Source organism: Anolis sagrei, chromosome 3 (assembly GCF_037176765.1).
Source record: "Anolis sagrei isolate rAnoSag1 chromosome 3, rAnoSag1.mat, whole genome shotgun sequence".
Taxonomy (NCBI): Eukaryota; Metazoa; Chordata; class Lepidosauria; order Squamata; family Dactyloidae; genus Anolis; species Anolis sagrei.
The window spans coordinates 147,571,751-147,593,952 of NC_090023.1; the positions used below are offsets into that span (position 1 = coordinate 147,571,751).

Below are 22,202 nucleotides of genomic sequence, written 5' to 3' on the forward strand. Positions count from 1 at the left end.
AGTCACTTCTGGTGTGAGAGAATTGGCCGTCTGCAAGGACGTTACCCAGGGGATGCCCGGGATGATTTGATGTTTTTATCATCCTTATGGGAGGCTTCTTTCAGGTCCCCGTATGAGGAGCTGGAGTTGATAGAGGGAGCTCATCCGCTTCTCCCCGGATTCGAACCTGCGACCTGTCGGTCTTCAGTCCTGCCGGCACAGGGCTTTAACCCACTGTGCCACCGGGGGCTCCTAAAGGGCACTGAAAGTAACATTTGTGAAGTAAGATTCCTTGATATGTGGAACACAAACACCATTTATTTTTATAAATGTTCACATATCACATACACATAAGGACATATAAAAATTTCATTATATGTCCAAAAGAGGGAATTGACAACGTGGAAATAAGCGTGGAAAAGAGCTTTTGTTTTTTAAATAAAGTTTGAGTTTCTACAGAAGTGATGATACCAAATGGCAAAAGGAGCTGTTTCTGAGAATGTAAGAAACAACAGAAATTATGAATTAAATATCTGATAGAAAACAGCAGAGAGTCTGCAACAGTATGATGTATCATCACAGAAAATGGAAGAGTTTTATATAAATAATGCTAAGAAACAGTAGGAAGGTCACTTTCTGTTTTGATAACCATCACTCAAAAGCATTAAAAAATAATTTCACAATATTCTCCTGGCAACAACTAACCAGCGAACCTTTTAAAAAATAGTGAACAAGCCAGATTACAAGTACATTTTGAGCATAGGTCTTTTTATTTCCATGCAAAAAATATAAGCACACTTAAACACTCGTTGAGTCCTACTTATTTACAAGTTTTTCATTTAGTCCCTTTATTGTCAATAGATTTTGCAACAGTCACCAGATATTTCAGTTACATCAGCAATCGAAATGCACGGCGTGCAGCAGCATGTGAAGCCAACCTCAAAAATAAGGTGCTACGACACTGCTTCAACATCAAGAGACAGACACATGTCTGAGATAGTGATTTAATTGTATACACACTTATACAGACATACAGAGATACCTAGAGAAAGACAGACAGGTCTAAAAAGGCAGCTACATTTGCAGAGGAAGTAAACAGTGACTTACAAGGACAGTTTAGGGAGAGGTGTAGTATTACATAGAACATTTGACAAACAACATGGAAAACAAACTTTGGCATCCATCACCAGAGTACAAAACTTGCACATTTCCCAACTGTGGACTGTAGAACTGAGCTTGGAAATGTGTTGCCTGAACACTAATTTCCAAAAGACAACTGGCATTGAATAGCATTATTAATGTCTGCAATACAACTCTTCGTAGAAGTGAAGAATATCACACTTTGGATCTGATGTAATCATAATGTTGCTTTTAATTTTCTACCGACACTGCTGATCAAATTGCTGTTCATAGATAACTGGGATATATGCTCTATTAAGGAAAAGCTGAAAGGCCAATAGCCTAACATGACTAAAACGGTTTGCCTTGTGTTTTATACCCTGGCTAAATACTGAATGTACATTACCTGATTAACACAAAAGTTAGGCTTCATCTTCAACCACTAAGACAGGAACTGAAAAGCATAAGGAATTCCCTGCATGCACTGTGTGTGGGGTTAGCCAAAGAGTGGGGGGTGCCCCATTCCACCTGAGGCACAGCAAGTTGCATAACATCATTACCACTTTGCAAGGTCTGGCGTCCTCCAGCCAACACGCCGCTGGGTAGCATTCCTGTGGGAGTCAAACCCTTGAGGGTCAGCACACTTTCACTCTCCTCCCTAAGAGACGAGAGAAAAGAGGGTCAATGGATTTGAAGACAAAGAACAACACATCTCACTTGCAATTCTAACATGTTCATTTTGCTGTTGTTGGAATAACATAGAAAGGATGTAGCAGAATTAGTATTTACATGTATCAGACAAATACAGAGTGGGGCAAAAAGATCTCCCATACTTGGAGGGGGTGCCGTGTGGGCTCTAGTGGGGTTAGAGAGCTGAGGGAAGTCTAATTCAGAAGGTTAGGCAAGCGCCGCCTAGTTATCTGAGCCACTCAATTGGGTGAGGGGCTCAGATACTTGGGATGCTTAACCTTTTATATTTTGTAAAACTTTGTGCACATGCCTCCAAAACCCAAAAGATCTCAATTCAAAAGCTAAAGCTAAAGGTTCCCCTGGCACTAAGTCCAGTCGTGTCCGACTCTGGTGCTCATCTCCATTTCTAGGCCGAAGAGCTGACATTGTCCGCAGACACCTCCAAGGTCATGTGGCCAGCATGACTGCATGGAGTGCCATTACCTTCCCGCCGGAGAGGTACCTATTAATCTACTCACATTTGCATGTTTTCGAACTGCTAGGTTGGCAAAAGCTGGGGCTAACAGTGGGAGGTCACCCTGCTCCCTGGATCTGAACCGCCAACCTTTCAGTCAGCAAGTTCAGCAGCTCAGTGGTTTAACCCACTGCGCCACCAGGAGATAAATAAGATATGACTGTTGGCAGTTTTTTTTGTAAAAAGTGTAAAATGTGGGCTTCTTTATGATTATGATTCTTTCTTTTACTCCTACAGCTGTATTTTGCTGTCTTTAATGCTTCTCCTCTCTTTATACCTTTCTGGAACCCATTTTGTTGGCTGAGCCTTTTCAGGCATTCTTTTCTGTATGCTTTAATTCTGTGTCACACTTATTTTTTTCACATTATTTTGAAAAAGAGCAGCAATTCCCAATCTGTGTTCCACAGAACCCTGGGTTTCTGCAAAAGTCTCATAGGGGTTCCATGAAAAATCTTTAAATTCAAATTTAAAATGAATTTTAAAATAAAACCACATGAGGCCAACTATAAAATTATCTCTAATGTGAAAAAAGGAAATGTGTGGGTTCATGTGGCTCATAGGTTATGTTTCCCTGCTTACAAAACTACAGTTGATCCTGAATACATGTTTAGAAGCAATAAATATCCCGTTAATTAAAACTGCTGCACTTGCATTTCACTGCAAAAGTAGAAGCATTGAGGAGTTAACCAGTTGTCTTGTCGCCTAAATAGATTACATAGGTTGAAGACTGCAATTACCTGAGAACAGAGAAGACTCTTGCCATCTTGCCAATTGCACGTATTTTGTTTCTGATTATTTCTTTTCGTGCTGCAGCTGTACCTACTTTCAATGGAATAAGAGAGTCTCAAGCTCATGAAGGATGTAAGAGGTGAATTTAATGCAAACCATCATTCATGCTCTGAGAACATAATCGTTCTCCTTCTTCCTGGAACTTAAAATGATTGAAAATTAAAGATATATAATCACAAGCAAATTATTATTATCTATGAAACAACATTAAAAAAAATGAGAAAATTTTCCAAACAATTGCACATATGAAAAGACAAAGAGCAAGTCCCATTCTGCTAACACAAATGGGATGATGCACCTAGTTCTGCAATGGGCTCAGATGGTTAATTCAAAACAGTTTTGATCAGCTGGGGTGTAGCAGCAACTGGGGTTCACAAGAACAAACACATCACTAGCACAACTGGAAAAACCAATAAAATGATCCTGGCATCCTATTTTCTGCCCCAATATTATGTTGGATTTAGGCCCAAGAAGGCGACAAATTAACTATTAATCATTATCCTGTTCTTACCCTTTCTACACACTAACCACTTAAGAACCTACGGAAATATACAACAGAAAGTATTGAGAGAACAGACAACACAAAGAAAATAGAGGCATGGGGGATACAGAAAAATACAGAATACAGGAACCCCCCAAGTTACAAACAAGATAGGTTCAGCAGAGATGCCTTTTCTCCATGATAACTCTTCCAGGAGTGAATTTCCTTTCCGAGGGGTAGATTACCCTCACTTCCTGTTGTCTCACTCCTGTTTGTAGCTATCAGTCATTTGTAACTTGGGGACTGCCTCTACTAGCACTTACTGTGAAGGTTCTTTTTCTGCAAAAGTGGGGAGGGTATCCTTGCACTGGGTCTTACTCCTCCCAAGCTCCAGAGGCAGGGCTTTCAATTCCTCCACCTTTTTCTGCTACCCCATATATAAGAGAATTACCCCCATCTCCACCCGCACCCTGTGAAGGGATATCAAACCCAAAGACAATCTTGACGTGGAAGCCATATCGACCATTACAAAAAAACCACAAAGTCTGCATTCAAAACACTCTAGATGAGTATAACACACTTCACACTGCTGCAAGAAAGGAACCTTCACTGTGAATACTCCTGCAATGTGGGGAAGGCATGCTTGCACCAGGATCTGATCAAGTGATTTTCTCCCAGGGATGAGAAGAAAATACAGATCTAGTTCATGAGAACCATGCCTATAAACATGTCTATTAAAACCTGCATTAGCAGAAGCACATCAGACTTGCAATGTCTAACAGAAGAACAAGATGCCCTGAACATCTTTCCCAAGATGGGGCTGCTATAATGAAATATGTGGCTGCAAATAGGTATCTATCACTTTTGGAACTGCCACTGATTTAGCCCTATTAGCAACTTCAATAGATTATCTCAGCTACTGAGACATCATGACTGCTAATACCCTTTTCTCCATTTAACCTGGGACATCTCGTGGAGACACAAACAAATAATCAAATTTTGGGAGAGACAGTGTTCTTTCTATAAAACTTTAAAACCCTTCATGCATCCAATTTATGACAACTCCTCTCTTTAAGTTCAGGAAAGAAGGAAGGTAAACAACGTTCTGTAAACAATGAAAGGTCCAATTCAAGAACTACAACTTTTTACACTCTCTAAATGCAGGCTCTCAATGCAGACACACTATGGACCAAAAAAACTGCTACTCAAAGAAGTATCAGTAAGACCCAACTGCAAAAAGGTTAAAACAGGTGCCACCAAAGCTGACTGGTAATGAAACCTTTTCCCCTCCATCATCTCCAATCCACTAGCTAAGTCACCTCTTAAAACTATTTTGTAGATGGCCTCCTGGCTGCATTATATCCTTTGGATAGTCATCTCCTACTCAATTTCCAAGCAACTGTAAGCAGCCCAGATAAGGATGCAGGGATGCTTTTTGATTCAATAGGTCTGGGGGCAGAGACTCACAGTCTGTTTAGCCTGCAGAAGAGAAGGTTGAGAGGAGACATGGTAGCCATGTTTAAATATTTGAAAAGCTGTCATAAGGAGGAGGGAAAAGGCTTCTTTTCTGCTGCCCTGGAGACTAGGACCCAAAGCAATGGGCTCAAATTACAGGAATAGGGATTCCACTTGAACATTAGGAAGAACTTCCTGCCTGTGAGAGCTGTTCAGTAGTGGAACTCACTGCCTCATAGTGTAGTGGAGGCTACTTCCTTGGGGGCTGTTAAACAGAGGCTGGATGGCCATCTGTTGGGGGTACTTTGATTGTGCTTTTCCTGCATGGTGAGGTTAGGATGGATGGTCCGTGTGATCACTTCCAAATCTAGGATTCTATTATTTTTCCATCCTTATCTTTTTCAGGACTCTGGGAACTAGAAATATAAGAGGGCAAGTGTGATAAGCACCTTGGGCCATGGAATAATTTTAGCATTGACGTAAATCGTTTGCTCTATTTGGGATCTGGACACAAATCTTCCATGTTTGTGGTTCCCCTCTGAAGCAAAGAGGTAAATCTATGGGTCACCAAATAATTGAGCCACAATAATATAGAATACTAATATTTTGCTATGCTAATCATATAATATATTGTATGTCCATATAACTTTTAAGCTGCTCTGAGTCCCCTTTGGGGTGAGAAGGGCGGGATATAAATGTCATAAATAAATAAATTAACCACCAGTAAATTCAGGCTCCATTCCTCTTGGTCCAAACTCTGTCCACCCTGCCTGAACATTTTACTAGTCTCCTTCCCTCCTGACTAAAGATAATTTAGAGCTGCCTGTTCTTTACATATTTCGCCAACTAAAGTGATTTCCAAAATCCTGGTTAAGGTGGAGAGAAAACCCCCCAAACACTTATTTTTATGTCTCTTGAGCTAGAGCAGAAAAACAGCTTTATTCCCCAGTGCAAGGCAGGACAGAACGGAGGGGAAGGTCTAGCTCTTCTATTTAGGACATAGAAAGACTCATCAAGAGCCTTGCCTCTGGAGCATCAGAGGAGCATGGTGCAAGGATACCTTCCCATACTTACAGAGCTGCCATTTAGATTATTCAGCCAATAGGTAATCTAAATATGCCCCCACTCAACAAGTTTTTTGAATACATAGATCATACAAATGATGTGCCTTCATGTAAGAAATCTTAACATATGAAGCAGCTGCTAACTGGAATAGGGTACATGCAAAGCTTTACACATCATATAGACTACATCATAGGTACAGCTGTTAATTGGAGTAGCTACTTCTTTCTCCCAGTATACATGCAATGCTTTATACTTCACAAAGGCTATATCATAGGTGTAAATTACACAGGGAACTCAACTGGAATATTCTTATCCCCATCTAGATTTTTATTTTGGTAATGCAAACAGCCTTGGGAGCTACTTATTTAACCTTTCTGTTTTTTTTAATTATTATTCTGACTGCATCTCTTTGGATTGCTTGGTGGGTGAGACATACTCTTTTCAAAGCAATTAAAATATACTTCCTATTATGAAGATTTAATGCCTGGAATAATGACTACACAAACATTCGTTATCATGAGACGGTCTCCAAATTTAAATGCATGTATGAATTAATGCACCAAAGTGAAACTGGCAAAATAGCCATAAGTCTCATGTAAGTATTAGCTGGAACAGAACGGAAGTAATGTACAAACAGAATCCAGAACATTATATGGGTCAAAGGTCATGCAAATAATTTACAATTAAAATGCTTACAGTACATTTTTAAGACAAATCATTTAAAGTTTTCATACTCATGCACAATTAAAGTGTTGGAAATAATAAAACATGAAGTTCTATTTTTAAAAAGGAAGCAGGAAAAGAGAAGATAAGTGTTTCATGCACAGAAAGATGTTGTAAAATGTTATAGAAAGACTGGCAATAAAACAAATACTACACATTTATATAAGAAAAATATATGAATGTGTTCTCTACTTGGGGAATTCTAATCAAGGAAGTCGTATTTCAACACAACATGACTTTTTCTAGTCTGTACCTTTTTTATTGCCATATATGAGTTGTTCTTCAGATGGAGAGTCCAGTTAAAAAGAAAGTGAATGATGGAGAAAAAGGTGAGTGACAAAAACTAAAAGGAAGACATTTTACATCGGCAGAGACAATAAAGAAAGAAGGCTGAAAAAAGTGAGGGAGTGAATGGGAAATGGCTGCCTTTAGAGAAAGCTGCACTTTGTTAAGAACTTAGTCACAACTAATAATATGGAATATATATGTGTGTGTGTCAGGAGCAACTTGAAAAACTGCAAGTCACTTCTGGTATGAGAGAATTGGCCGTCTGCAAGGACGTTGTCCAGGAGACGCCCGGATATTTGGATGTTTTAACATCCTTGTGGGAGGCTTCTCTCATGTCCCCGCATGGAAGCTCATCCGTGCTCTCCCCGGATTTGAACCTCCGACCTGTTGGCCTTCAGTCCTGCCGGCACAGGGGTTTAACCCACTACACCACCGGGGGCAGTATGTCTAGAATGTATGTCTAGCTTTCAGTGGATTTACTCAATGGTGACAGAACATATGTGTAGGACACAAACCTATGAACACAAATATAACAGCTATGAAAAACAGTCAGCCCTCCTCATTTACAGGTTTGATTTTTGCGGATTTGATTATATGGAGGGCTGGCTGTACATACACATGAAAAAAATTCAAGAAGTTGAGAATATGAAGGAGCAGCTTTCAAAGTTTAAGAGACAGGAAATTCAGTTAGAGGTATTTTGATGATTTCATATTTTGCCTGCATTGTCCTCAGTATTTTGAAATCCAACTTCTATCATGACCAAGCGTTTGGTCATGCTGACTGGGACTGATTGCAGTTGTCGCCCAAAACATCTTGAGGGTATCATGTTGGGCAAGGTTACCCCACAAATGTAGTGTGTTCCATTAAGAAATCATTTTAATGTTTAAGCTAACTTTTAAGCTTTAATAGATGAGAATCCTTTATATTCAAGAGTTTTTCTGCCTAATAAAGTAAATATTGATAATAAAAAGAATGCCGTTTGATCCAAAATTTCCTTCCAAAATAAAATACAGTATTGAATTGTTAGTCACAGGGGCAGTCCTACCGTCAAATTGATCTTCACCCTCTGTCATCAGTTCATCATCAGAGCAAATGCTTAGTACGTTCACCAACATTTCTGTTACTGAATTTGAGGAGAAAAAAAATCACAATTTAGTATGGACTGCACATTTTAAGACTGCAAATTACAGGCTTCACGCAGATTTATGAGCATTGCAAGGAAACGTTTGAAAGTACAGTGCACTATGCCGGTGTAAAAATAGTTATGCAAGCAGTTGCACTTTCTCAGAAGTTGCATACATGCATTCTGTAAGTATACACCTTTGACTCAGTGGTATGAAGTTAATAATCCTTAAACAATTGCTGAGCTCAAGGTACGAGTACCAGTTGTTCAGTCAGGTGCACAATTGTCGAGGCTAACTACACGAGCGTACATTTACAATGCACTAAAATTTTACAGGACCTTGACCATTAGGTCAACTTTCAACCCTACATCAAAACTCATGCTATGTAGAAATAGCATTGCTGGGTATCATCAGGGATCCATTTCATTCAGCACTTTCCTTCAAGCAGTGGCCACTTAAATATATTTGAATAGCTCACAAATGGCATGAAGACCTAACACTTTTCTTGTTAATCTCCAATATTTGATCAAAGCTAATATATAAATGATGACTTATTATAATTTATTTATGAAATCTGAAAAAGTTTTTTGCGCAATGTATTCATCAATCTGCACCCCAGTAATGTAAAACACTATGTGATATTCAGCAGAGGACTAAATAAGCCTTCTGGTTCTGCTCCCTGCCTGAGAGCAATAATTAAACGCTTCACTTGGCTAGTAGGCTGTGTTTGGAGTAGTGACCATAAGTTCCACAAATGTGGTTGCCTGGCTTTTAGTTAATTGTCTGCCGATACCTCTAATACAGTGGTTCCCAACCTGTGGTTTGCAAGAACTAAAATATGATCCACAGCATCATTATTACTACACCGTTGCAATGAGAGCAACTGGTCTCGCGAAACCCTCTTATAGTGTCAAGGCTTATTAAATATGGTTTTCTGTAGGCGAGCAGATGGCGACTACTGGATGGTATACATTCTGTATCAGAAACGAGAGCTGATGTGGTCTAGCTAAAGTGATTTTTTGAATCAGCACCCCAAATAACCACACTGAATCTAAAGTTGACTAAAACATAGCTTTGATGCTTTGTTTCATGATGTTATTTACCTTTCTCTCCTACAAAAGGCAATGACCACGTGAAGACATCCATAAAATTTGGCAGCCAATAAGGATGTGGTGAACAGTTGAACTGCCGAATATTCATAACATTATTTTCATATTTTAATACAGCAGCTACAAAACAAATGTAGATATTAGTGGAAATTTCATTTCAATAATTAATGCAAACCTTTAAGATCTACCTCCATTTTCTTATTTTGTTGGACGTTTAAAGCATCTACTTTAACACAACCTGGCAAATCCATCAAGACAATCTGCAGTTTTGATATTATTTCATTTGGGATATTTAGGAGCCTCTTAATTTGTATGAGTGATGGGGGCTTTAGAGAAGCTGGTTTGACCCATGACATACATTAAATTCTCTAGAAAAGGAATCTTAATGTGATGGGGTTGCAGTCCTTTCCAAATATTTTTTTATCAGATCCCTGGAGGAAATCTGGGTCTACTGGATGTCCCCAGTAGAATAGGATGCTCAAGGTCAGAATCTTTAATGGCCTTGCTGATATGGACTGGAAAATCTTCCTTTCAAAACAATCTGACTCAGGAGTGCTGTTCTACTTCCCACTACTCTGAAAGTCCCATTTTCTTCGTATCTGATCCTGAGAAGATGCTACAGGAGCTCCTGCCATCTTCAGCCACAGAGCAGTCCAAGTGAAAGAGCTCTTCAACACCCCCTCCCTTCCCCCGCCAACTCTTTTGATGGGAGTGTGTGTAGGGGAGGTTGATGACAACTTGGCAGGGCAGGACCAACTATGCTCCAAACTGGCCCTGGCTCACCATGTGAGGACTGCCTTCTGGGAGAAAGAACTGGGACCCTCCACCTCCTTTGCCTGGGTAAGGTCTGAGTCTGTGCACTAGGGGTGTGTGAAGCCATTCTGTTTTTGTTCTGGTTTTGTTTCGAATTTCAGGTCCCCCTCATTCTGTTTTTGGGAAGATCCCAGGAGATTTGGAAAGGGGATGGATTCGTAATTCAGAACCCTGGGTTCCGTTTCAGGAAGAATCTTCCCAAAAACAGAATAGAATCAGTTTTGCATACCCCTACTGAGCACTGAGAGGACAGGGTGTCTACCTCTCTCCCGTACACCCTGATCTTGCTTCCCAGGGGTAAAGGGTGATTCCTGCCTCTCACAGGCAGTACGTCTCTCTTTCTAAACCATGTTGGAAAGTTTGAGGCCATGGATGAGAGTGAGCGGGAAGGACTTCAACTGCTGCAGGTGATATCTCCCTTTTCTAGTGAATTCTTTGGTGGAGCCCCACTGTGAAGGTGGAAGCAGAAATGTGCCGGCTTTTGGTCAAGGGAAGAGCTCAAAATAGTTTACAGCAAATTAAAAAACATAAAAAATGCACCAAGTACAACAGTTAAACAAGATTAAACAGTGAAAAATTAAACTAACTTAAAACATATGTCATTAAACACACACAAATACAGCCCAGTGCAAGATCCAACAGATGATTTTGCTGGTACAGACTTTATACAGTCAACCATCAAATGCCTGTCTAAACAAAGCCTTTACATGTCTCTGAAAAGAAAGTAACTGGATGCCAGTCTACCCTCTCTGGGAAGGGAGTTCCAGAGCCTGGGGCAACCACTGAGAAGGCCCTCTCATGTATTCCCACTAGATACACCTGTGAGGGTGGTGGGCCACAAACAAAGGCATCTCTTGCAAATCACAAAACACAGCCTGATCATAAGAGAGAATATGGTCCATCAAACAACTGAACATGACATATAAAGCTTTAAAGGTCAAAACCAGAGCTTTGAGTGGTATTTGAATTGCATACTTAATTTCCCTCTCCAATGATTCAGTTTTCATGAAGATGCCAGATGATGGTAGACTGATTGTTCTGCTTAAAATATTTTTTCTATTTAAAAAAACATTTTATACCATTCATAAAAGCAAATCCATTACCTTTATTATTGTAGACATCCAAGTAATTTGGTGCAGAAAAAATTGTTATTAATGATGGGAAGCCTGTTGTTTGACTTTTTCTGTACATTCTGTAACTGTAAAATAAGAACAGTTACTTTTGCATCTCCAAGGAACTTCTAGTTTTAAATGTTATGTTCTTAATGAATAAGGCAAGAGACTTACCCTGCATCTTGTGCTTCATGAGCTCTGATAATAGACAACAAATTATTATTCTGCAAAAATTCACAAACTGCAGGATAGCTGTGAAACAAAATTAACTATAAGCATAATGGGTTCCTTTCAAATAGTAATATATCAAGATAATCTGATTTTATTTACCTATAAAAATAGGAACATCCTCTGACAGTATTATGACTGAAATGCTCCTGAGATTTTTCATTTCCAAAGTCTTCAGAAGGATCTGACCATAGTAAGTCACACATTGGTCCAAATGCTGGGGGTTCTTTGAATCGATCTAGCTGTTTAAAAGAAAAACACCATAGCGATCCATTTTACAATTTATTTGTTTGCAATAATAAATGAGAGAAAGAGAAAAAGAGGGAGGGAGCAGAAAAAAGAGGGAGAGACTATTATAAAGAAAATAATATGCATTTGGTACTGAACAGTTTCCACTAAATAGAGAAATTTGCTTACATGTAACAGTAATACTTCAAGTGGTTGTCTGTAAAATCACATAATTTGGAATCTACTAGAGCTTGTTGGTGGTAGCCTTCCCTACTCCCCATAAGTCACACCAGTGTGTTATCAGTCTATTACTTATTTATTATTTACAGTACTTATAATCTGCCCTTCTCACCCCGAAGGTGACCCAGCGCGGATCACAGAACACACATATGGCAAACATTCAATGCTTATTATACAATGACAAGATAGATGATGGATAGAGGTATATATAGGCTTTTTTCCCTCACTGTTTGGCATCTTTTGGAGTCTGTGCTCAGTTCCGGCCACAGGGGGATGCTGCCGCTCCATCTCCTTGCTGAAGAGCTTTCTTTGTTCATAAACTTTCCTCTGAAATGCCATGCCTAAAATACCTCCCTGCTTAGTGCGGTTCCTATTCATTTACTCATATTGCTGTTTTCGATCTGCTAGGTTGGGAATGGCGCAGGACTGGTGAAGGGCTTGGTGATGTGAAGGGACGACTGGGTGAAGGGGAAGTCCAGCCCCACCCAAAGGCCACAAGAAAGGCCTTTGAGGGCTCCATTCAGCCCACAGGCCGTATGTTGTGTTGGTCTGCTCTATATATTAGAGTGCTTGTACAGTGTGAATTTATTTATTTATCTGATAGATTGATACATTGCCTTTAAAACTATTTATGATCACATGGCACATACAGAAAAATGAAGACAATCAATTATTTTTATTTATTTTCAATGAACCCGTTTGATATTTCATTAATGTTTATTTTCTCAAATAAGGACTTCTGCAACCATTTTTTTCAGCTATGCAAAATACTCACTTTTTCATATAATAACTTCTCACTACTCAGAAAATTGAAACTGCAGATTATAGACACATCTATCTAGCAGTACATTCTTTGGAACTCATTGGGACTTAATTCTATATAGACATGTATAGGATTGCATTTGACGTTTCTCTTTGATGTCTAACAAAACATGAGTTAACATGAAGAGAGATCCATCTAGAGTGTTACAGAAACCTTCTATGCTATCGTTCCTTTCTAACAAATACTCACCCTCCTAATGTCATCTATTGTATTTATTTCTGGAGAAAGTCCACCATGGACACAAAGAAACTGTTGGTTGAGAAGGGCCGCAAGGGGGAGGCAATCAAAAGCTTCCATACAAGCATCATATACTCTTTCAGAATATTTTATCTTACCTATAACGGAGAAAAATGCTGGTATTTTAAATATGCATGTATGGCATAACTACATGACAATAGCATTTGAATACAACTGTTTTATTAATATAAAATCTATACACATAATAAAAGTAAAAATATGTATGTGTGTGGCTGGGGTGTCCACTTACACAGACAGGATCCTGCTTTCATGAATTGCATACTGTGCTTGTTTTAATGATAACATTTTATATTCTTGTGTGTATAGCTCCCACTACACAGGAGACACCAATGGTCCTCCCTTCAATGACACTGCAGGTTATAGCGAGCACCATGAACATGTGCAAGAACGCTGCCAATGTCCCCCACAAACACAATACTACCCACCACCCAAGTGAAAGCTTACATATGGGGCAATTCCATCCTAGATTTTATGTGTTTTCTCCACCACAGACATCCCATTATTTCTGATCTCTCAATTGGTGTGGAATTTGCATGAGCACATTATGAACCCAAACAATGATGGATCTGGACCGAAATTGGCATGCATACCTGATATGCCCAAATTTGGATACTGGTGGGTTCTGAGGGGAATTGGCCTGGACATTTTGGAGTTGTAGGTACTAGGATCAATAAGCACTCTGAATTCCACCAAACGTGGTACACAGAGTCCCCATGGCCAGCAAAAAATACTGGAGATCTTTAGGGAGAATTCACCTTGATTTGGGGGAGGTTTCATTCACCTACACCCAGGGAGCACTGTGAATCCAAATACCAATGGATCTGGACCAAACTAGGCACACATATCTGATGTGCCAAAATTTGATTGGGGGGGGGGGGGGGGAGGGAACTGACTTTTCTTTCTGGGAGTTGTAGAGAGAAATTGTGACCCCCACTGATGATGGACCTGGACCATAGTGGGAGTTATAGTTTACCCTACAGCTAGAGAGCACACTGAGCTCCACCAGATGCATCTAGAGCAAACTTGCCCAACATAACAAACTTTAAGTACTGATGGAGTATCTCGGGGTTAACCTGGCATGATGTGAGTTGTAGTTCACCCACAACCATATGCATTTTGTAAAATTAAAAAAAATATTTTTTTCAAATAACCCAGGTAATGCTGGGTAACCAAACTAGTATTAGATAAAATTATGTATTTTCTTAATATATAAAATCCAACATCATGAAGCGTGAAAGTAATGTTGCTATTCATGCGCATCAACTGAGCAAGAAATTTCATCACAATTACTCTCCCATAACAAAATTATTAAGATAACCACACACACACAAAATTCCCACCTGTCTGTCATCCTATATTCTATACTAGTTTTGTTTTTGTGTCTTCAAACCATTTCTAACTTATGGTAAAGCTAAGATGAACATATAAAGGGGTTTTCCTTTTTTTCAGAAGTAGTTTGAAGTGAACACTTTATATTTTAACACAATCATAAAATATGGAAGAAGAAAATGTGATAACTAGTATGTGGGAAACTAACAAGTGGTTCTATTATTCATACTTACATTCTTGCTTAAAAGTAAAATATTCTGTGAGGTGCCTGCATTCATGGTTGCCTCTCAAAAGAAACAATGTGTTTGGGTATAAAATCTTCAGGACCCATAAATATAGTACACACTGTTGAAGGAAAAAGATACCTAGTTATATGTAATTATGTAGAAAAGCATGTGAAAGGTGAAAACAATACGTTAATCTACAACAGAGCTTTCCATACTGTATGTGTTGGCTGTTGTGTGATGCGTGAACATAACGAGAAATAATGTGAAATGACAAGAAATCTAGAAATGTGTGTCATTATCTTACAAATCATATATTTTAATATAATGAAAAGTTTTTTGTTGAGGTTGTGTCTCTGCACATTTCATTACCACAACTTATTTGTCTGAATCTCATATAAGCAGTTGGTTTGCTAGCAAAAACTGAACTCCTATGTCACAAAATGGTGTATGTCTAAAATTGTGTCACCAACATGAAAAGTTTGGAAAGCTCTGATATAAAACATTAACAGGAATTCACATTATCCTTGTTTCATTTCTTTAATAGATTTATATCATACATTTTAGAAAAATAGGCTAACAGAGTAATTTATAATTGTATACAAAATAAACACACAAGAATATAAAATGTTATCATTAAAACAAGAACAATATGCAATTTGAAATTAAAACATTGCTCAGGCTGATAAAGTTTGGGTTTACAAAATATAGTCACAGAAAGTATTCAATTACAATCCACCAAAGAGTGAAAAAAGTAATACACAGATAGGTTTTTCAATAATTAAGCCTTGTAAAGATGGAAGTTGTCTAATTCTAAATAGAAATGTTTCCTCTAATGAGGGGCTATAGCAAATAAGAGCTCTTTTCTTTCTATTCACCAATCTAATTGTTTTCACATAAAGTTAGACCATGGAAACAGAGCTTGGCTTGAAGAAAAAACTAACATGACCATTCATGTAACCTGACCTCAAACTAAGGATTGAAAGACTAAATGGTTCTGGAAGTATATTGACAATTAGTGTAACAAATATAAGTATCACATGTTGCAACCACACGAAACCTAGCCAAATCTAAGCAGCTACATTTTGAACCACTTTAGTTTCCAAATCTTATTTCCTGGCATCCACAGATAAATGGCATTATAATATGTCAGACTAGGTTGTCATTATGATCACCACCTGAGAGTCACCAAGTCTATTACTCCTAAACTGTAAATGTGGTGTGGCAGGGGAATGAAGAGTAGTTGCAAACCTCCATCATCTAGTTTCCTCACTCACAGTACCTCCATTTCTCAGGTTGAGTATCTCTTATCTGGAATTCCAAAATTGTACAAATGGCAGTGATACTTTACTTCTGATGATACAATGTATAAGACCTATGCTTCATATACGAAATTATTAAGATACTGTGAATGCAGTTACCTTTAGGCTATGCGGATAAGGTATTCATGAGACATAAACGAATTTTGTATTTACACTTGAGCCTCATTCTCCAAGACATTGCATTATGTACATGCAAGCATTCCAAAAGTACAAAATCCAGTACATTTCGGGTTGCAAACATTTCTTATAAGGGATACTCAACCTGCATGTGGATGAAACTGTGGCTTATTTACCCTTGCCCAGAACAAAACCAGCTCTGCCCACCAGTTTGGGAGTTTATTGATCTTTCTGGAATAATTAGGTATTATAATTAAATGAGAAACACGATGTACTAGTAGCACTTCACAATCATCTGGCCAGACTCCACCAGTAATTGTATGTAAACATTAAAAAGCAGGGAGGGAGAATTAAACTTTGAGTATATCATCTGCTAACAGTCACTAAATGGAACACAGTAACAAAGAAGTCCAGTAGGAAGAATTATAACAAAATGCCCAGTTAATGTAAACACAAAGTTCACTTAATATCACTTATCCTATCCTTATTCTATAGTAGTGCATATATTGAATGAGCCATTGGACTTTAGGAGAGCTGATTTCCAAAAAATGAAGGAAACACTGAGCAGCATTCCGTGGACACAGATACTAAAAGACAAGGGAGTTACGGATGGATGGGAATTTCTCAAGAGTGAAATACTCAAGGCGCAATTGCAAACCGTGCCAACAAAGAGAAAAAATAGGACAAGTGCAAAGAAGCCAGAATGGATGTCCAAAGAACTTCTAACTGTGCTAAGACACAAAAGAGACATGCACAAGAAGTGGAAAAAGGGAGAAATCACCAAAGAAGAATTCAAACAAATAGCCAACACCTGTAGGGAAAAGGTCCGCAAGGCTAAAGCAAAAAACGAGCTCAGACTTGCCAGGGACATTAAAAACAATAAAAAGGGCTTCTATTCTTATGTCAGTAGAAAAAGGAAAAACAAGGAGGCGATAGGACCTCTTCGAGGAGAAGATGGGGCAATGCTGACAGGGGATAGGGAAAAGGCAGAACTACTTAATGCCTTCTTTGCCTCGGTCTTCTCACAAAAAGAGAGTCTTCAACCTCAGCAAGATGGAGTGGATGAGGGATTGGAGGACATCCAACCCCAAATTGGGAAAGAAGTCGTCCAGGAATACCTGGCAGCTCTTAACGAGTTCAAGTCCCCAGGGCCAGATCAACTACACCCCAGAGTATTGAAGGAACTAGCGGAAGTCATTTCGGAACCACTGGCAACCATCTTTGAGAGTTCTTGGAGAACGGGAGAAGTTCCAGCAGATTGGAGGAGGGCCAATGTGGTCCCAATCTTCAAGAAGGGAAAAAAGGATGACCCAAACAACTACCGTTCGGTCAGCCTCACGTCGATACCGGGCAAGATTCTGGAAAAGATTGTTAAGGAAGTGGTCTGCAAACACTTAGAAACAAATGCAGTCATCGCTAATAGTCAACATGGATTTATCAAAAACAAGTCATGCCAGACTAATCTGATCTCTTTCTTCGATAGAGCTACAAGCTGGGTAGATGCGGGGAATGCCGTGGATGTAGCGTACCTGGATTTCAGTAAGGCCTTCGACAAGGTCCCCCATGACCTTCTGGCAAGGAAACTAGTCCAATGTGGGCTAGGCAAAACTACGGTGAGGTGGATCTGTAATTGGTTAAGTGGACGAACACAGAGAGTGCTCACTAATGCTTCCTCTTCATCTTGGAAAGAAGTGACGAGCGGAGTGCTGCAGGGTTCCGTCCTGGGGCCGGTCCTGTTCAACATCTTTATTAACGACTTAGATGAAGGGCTAGAAGGCATGATCATCAAGTTTGCAGACGACACCAAATTGGGAGGGATAGCCAATAGTCCAGAGGACAGGAGCAGAATTCAAAACGATCTTGACAGATTAGAGAGATGGGCCAAAACTAACAAAATGAAGTTCAACAGTGACAAATGCAAGATACTCCACTTTGGCAGAAAAAATGAAATGCAAAGATACAGAATGACGCCTGGCTCGAGAGCAGTACGTGTGAAAAAGATCTTGGAGTCCTCGTGGACAACAAGTTAAACATGAGCCAACAATGTGATGTGGCGGCAAAAAAAGCCAATGGGATTTTGGCCTGCATCAATAGGAGCATAGTGTCTAGATCTAAGGAAGTAATGCTACCCCTCTATTCTGCTTTGGTTAGACCACATCTGGAATATTGTGTCCAATTCTGGGCACCACAATACAAGAGAGATATTGACAAGCTGGAATGTGTCCAGAGGAGGGCGACTAAAATGATCAAGGGTCTGGAGAACAAGCCCTATGAGGAGCGGCTTAGGGAACTGGGCATGTTTAGCCTGAAGAAGAGAAGGCTGAGAGGAGATATGATAGCCATGTATAAATATGTGAGAGGAAGCCACAGGGAGGAGGGAGCAAGCTTGTTTTCTGCTTCCTTGGAGACTAGGACGCGGAACAATGGCTTCAAACTACAAGAGAGGAGATTCCATCTGAACATGAGGAAGAACTTCCTGACTGTGAGAGCCATTCAGCAGTGGAACTCTCTGCCCCGGAGTGTGGTGGAGGCTCCTTCTTTGGAAGCTTTTAAACAGAGGCTGGATGGCCATCTGTCAGGGGTGATTTGAATGCAATATTCCTGCTTCTTGGCAGGGGGTTGGACTGGATGGCCCATGAGGTCTCTTCCAACTCTTTGATTCTATAATTCTATGGTGAATTAGAAATTTGTTACAAAACAAATTGAGTTTTCCATGCAAGGTTGTTTCCTGGATGGTTTGCAAGGAAGAAAAAGCAGTTACACGGTATCTGCCTCAAGACCACAAGAAAAACAGATGTTGTGAGGCTCAGGAGCAAAGGCTACAAGTGAGAAGGCAAGAAGGTTGGAAGGCAAGAAGGGAGGTAGGCAGGCAGATTTAGCACAAAACTCACATGAGTCTTCAATGCAAATGCTTCATTCTCATGTTTATTTGTTATTCTATTGTGAATGAAGCAAAGCTCACACATGGTACTAGCACAGAATGCAAATTTATACAAGCTGTGTCGGTTTAGCAAGCCATTCACTTGCTAACTTCACAGATATAATCCCAGAGTCAAATTCTGCTGAAATTTCTTATATACAAAGGAACAGAAAACATAGTATCCATTGATTAGTAATTCTCTGAACTGTCGCTATCAAAAAAGCTACATACATCTACTTTGAAAACTGTGCAGACAGACTTCAGTGTCAACAGAACGGGTTGCTGGTCCCTACTGACAGCACTCTGCTGTGATGGGGATGCAATCACAGGTTTTGGTAAAAAGGGATCAAGGATGCATCACTTGAGTCCAGATTTATACCTGGTGTCACGGAAAAACATGTCAGAAGGATATGATTGTTGCCTTTCCTTGCTATGATTCAGCAACCGCATTACATAGGGAAAGCACCCCAGAAGCAACAACAGAAAAAATGGATATGGAACATGGAAAAGACAGGAGATTTTGTTTGTATTTCAGGAAGATAGAAGTGAGAATGTAGGAGAAAGAATGATTATTGCTTTGGTTAAATTTTTGGATGCTGACAACTTGAAACAAGAACTAGATTGAATTTACCGGAGACCCTGAGAATTGCATTTCAGAGGAAGCTTCCATTTACTTTGCAAGAAAATTAATTTCAGATTCAGCGCAACAACAACTTTATAAGAAAATGATAAAGGTTGATCACAAGCATCTTAATATCATAAAGGAAAATCCTTTGATAATCCCAAGAAAAAGAAATGATTATGCATTTTTGACTGATAGACTAGAGCAATCTTAGACATAACTCTTTTTCTAGGATTGGGATGTATTTGTTTTGAAGATCTTTGACTATTCACACTGTTAATTTTGAGGAATTTTTTTCAGATCATAATCCAGTGAGACTTCACTTGAAAGGGAAAAGTATTATGTCTAATTGGAGGCCAGATAAATCTATATTGCTGAATGATGCCACAATGGAAAAGCCTTACTGGTTATTGTAAAGAGAATACAGACAAAGGTATTGCAATCAGAATGCTCTGGGATGCCATTCAGGTTGCTATGAAAGGATATTTCTCAGAATTAAAGATGAAACCACTAAAGCAACAACAGAAACTAACTGAAAACATCTAGAAGAAAAGAGTTCAAAAAGGCTCCCAACACAGTAATAAGAAATAAAGAAATTTACAGGGACATATGTATGTTAAAAGTGAAGAAAACGGGAGAAAAATATGAAACGTATGAAGTTCAAGCCAAGTTACAGACAAGATAGTTTCTGCAGATTTGTTTTTAAGTTGAATGTGTATGTAAGTTGGAACAAGTTCATTTTTAAGCGTAACTCCTGCCACATATATATGGCATTTGTTCTGCTGTCTATGCCACTGTTCAGAAGATTTCATATCACTTTCTGTCCCTGTGACAACTGGATTTTGAAAAATTGGTATGTTTTTGAAACAAACACCTTTTCCCCATGACAACTCTTTCAGGAGTGAATTTCCCTCCCTCGGGGTAGATTTATCTCACTTGCTGTTGTTTCAGCCCTGGTCTTAACTATAAGTCATATGCAAGTTGGATGTCTGTAACTTGGGGACTGCCTGTCTACATGGCTTTTGAGTATATTATGAACATTAGAAATTGAAATCTTCCTTGTTTTTCCCAGTACAGAGTAAGAACTTCTTTTCATCTAGCCCATATGGAATTGAATGTTTCTTGCCTTACACCTGGCACTTCCTATTCATTTACTGATGCACTTCCAAAACCAACATGCAAGCAAGCAACATGCAGCAGAAATTATACATCCTACTTCCCTACAGTACAATGACACAAGGGGCTTACAATGCTGGACTGTCTTACTAATCAACTGTTTTGTTTTTGTAGTTACACTAATCTGTTCCCCTGCATCCTCTGGCATGCCCGGAATTGTTGAAAGAAGCAGGGCATTCTCATATTTGTAAAAGGCACGGGGAAAGTAAAAACAAAACCAGACTGGTGTTAGACTTTCCAACTCATCAGAATAGGCTTATCTTGATTATTTGAAAGGTGCAGTAGAAATGTGGGAGAGATCTGTACACAGAGTGCCCTATAGGCCAGAGGACAGGGGCACTCATGCCTGGCAAGCAGATTTGTGGACTTGGACAGAGGACCCATGTGGCATCTTATCTACATACCAATCAATCTGGAGTGAAACCGAGGTGCAAGAAGAGAATAAGAAATGTACAGATCTTGATAGGCTAAATGAAACTCTTGAATCAAAATTTTCAACTCTGGCTCCAATGAGAAATGGTAATGTTACCACGATGTAGCACTATTAAGTGAATCATAACAACAAATAAATGATTTCATACACAAACACATACACCATCATCATTAAAATTAACATCAGTACATACATGCACACATTCAATTACCTCTATGCTAAAATATCCTCTGTCTACATAGTCACCAAGGAACAGGTATCTTGTGTTAGCAGGTGATCCTCCCACTTCAAATAGCTTCATTAGGTCAAAGAATTGGCCATGAATGTCACCACACACTGCAATGAAAATGCTGATGATTAAAGAATTAAAGTGATTTTTGGTGGAATAAAACAGCCAAATTGAAAATAACAGTAAATCAGATAAAACCCTATGCACTGCATAGCAAGATTAGCATAACGAAGATCATCACCTGCAGCTTACCTATATATGAACTAGAACATCTCATGAGATCTGTTTTTCAGCTCCTAATCAACCTTTACTGAACAAGATCTGTGCCTAAGGCCAATTGATAGGCCCAGCTAGAGTAAACCTATGGAATCAGTGGAATTTAACATCGCTTTACTTACCAAGTTTCAACTGATTTAATAGCACTTGGTTTTAGGCCTTTCTCTCTTCATCTTGTTACTATTTTTCCAACGTCCCCTTCCCCAGTGCCACATGAAGGAAGGTTCACACACCAATGATAAATAGCTTTGAAGGCAGCCAACTCTGCTGAACACATCACACTTGTCCTGTGCCACACAATATTGTAAAGCAGCACCCAAAACAATCTCACTATTTGTGTGACTGCCATTAACGATTCTACAGCCAAAGCTGAACTAAGATTATTTTGTAGTGTCATCCTGCATCCTTCGATGGTGGGGGACAGAAACAGTCACCACCTTTAGGTAAGGTAGGCAGTGGTGGCTGGTGGCACCCTACAGGGAATTGACTCTGGCTTTTATGTGAATTTTGAAGAG

General features: G+C 39.3%; 1 protein-coding gene across 11 annotated transcripts in view; it reads right to left on the reverse strand.

Moving 5' to 3' along the window:
* The window catches only part of PPP3CB (protein phosphatase 3 catalytic subunit beta), a 45,912-nt gene that overhangs the window by 10,807 nt on the left and 12,903 nt on the right, over window positions 1-22,202 (reverse strand). For 5 of the 11 annotated variants that reach the window (XM_060769198.2, XM_060769196.2, XM_060769207.2 and 2 more), the window contains exons 3-13: window positions 21,394-21,518; window positions 14,602-14,713; window positions 12,971-13,116; window positions 11,593-11,732; window positions 11,437-11,514; window positions 11,254-11,348; window positions 9,332-9,457; window positions 8,150-8,227; window positions 7,069-7,095; window positions 3,040-3,124; window positions 1,659-1,756 (exon numbers count right to left, since the gene is read on the reverse strand). In XM_060769198.2, the coding sequence (XP_060625181.2) occupies window positions 1,659-1,756; window positions 3,040-3,124; window positions 7,069-7,095; window positions 8,150-8,227; window positions 9,332-9,457; window positions 11,254-11,348; window positions 11,437-11,514; window positions 11,593-11,732; window positions 12,971-13,116; window positions 14,602-14,713; window positions 21,394-21,518 (1,110 nt within the window). Of the gene's footprint in view, window positions 1-726; window positions 1,757-3,039; window positions 3,125-7,068; window positions 7,096-8,149; window positions 8,228-9,331; window positions 9,458-11,253; window positions 11,349-11,436; window positions 11,515-11,592; window positions 11,733-12,970; window positions 13,117-14,601; window positions 14,714-21,393; window positions 21,519-22,202 lie in introns of those variants that run through there. The other 6 variants (XM_060769199.2, XM_060769201.2, XM_060769200.2 and 3 more) reach the window with 4 other exon arrangements.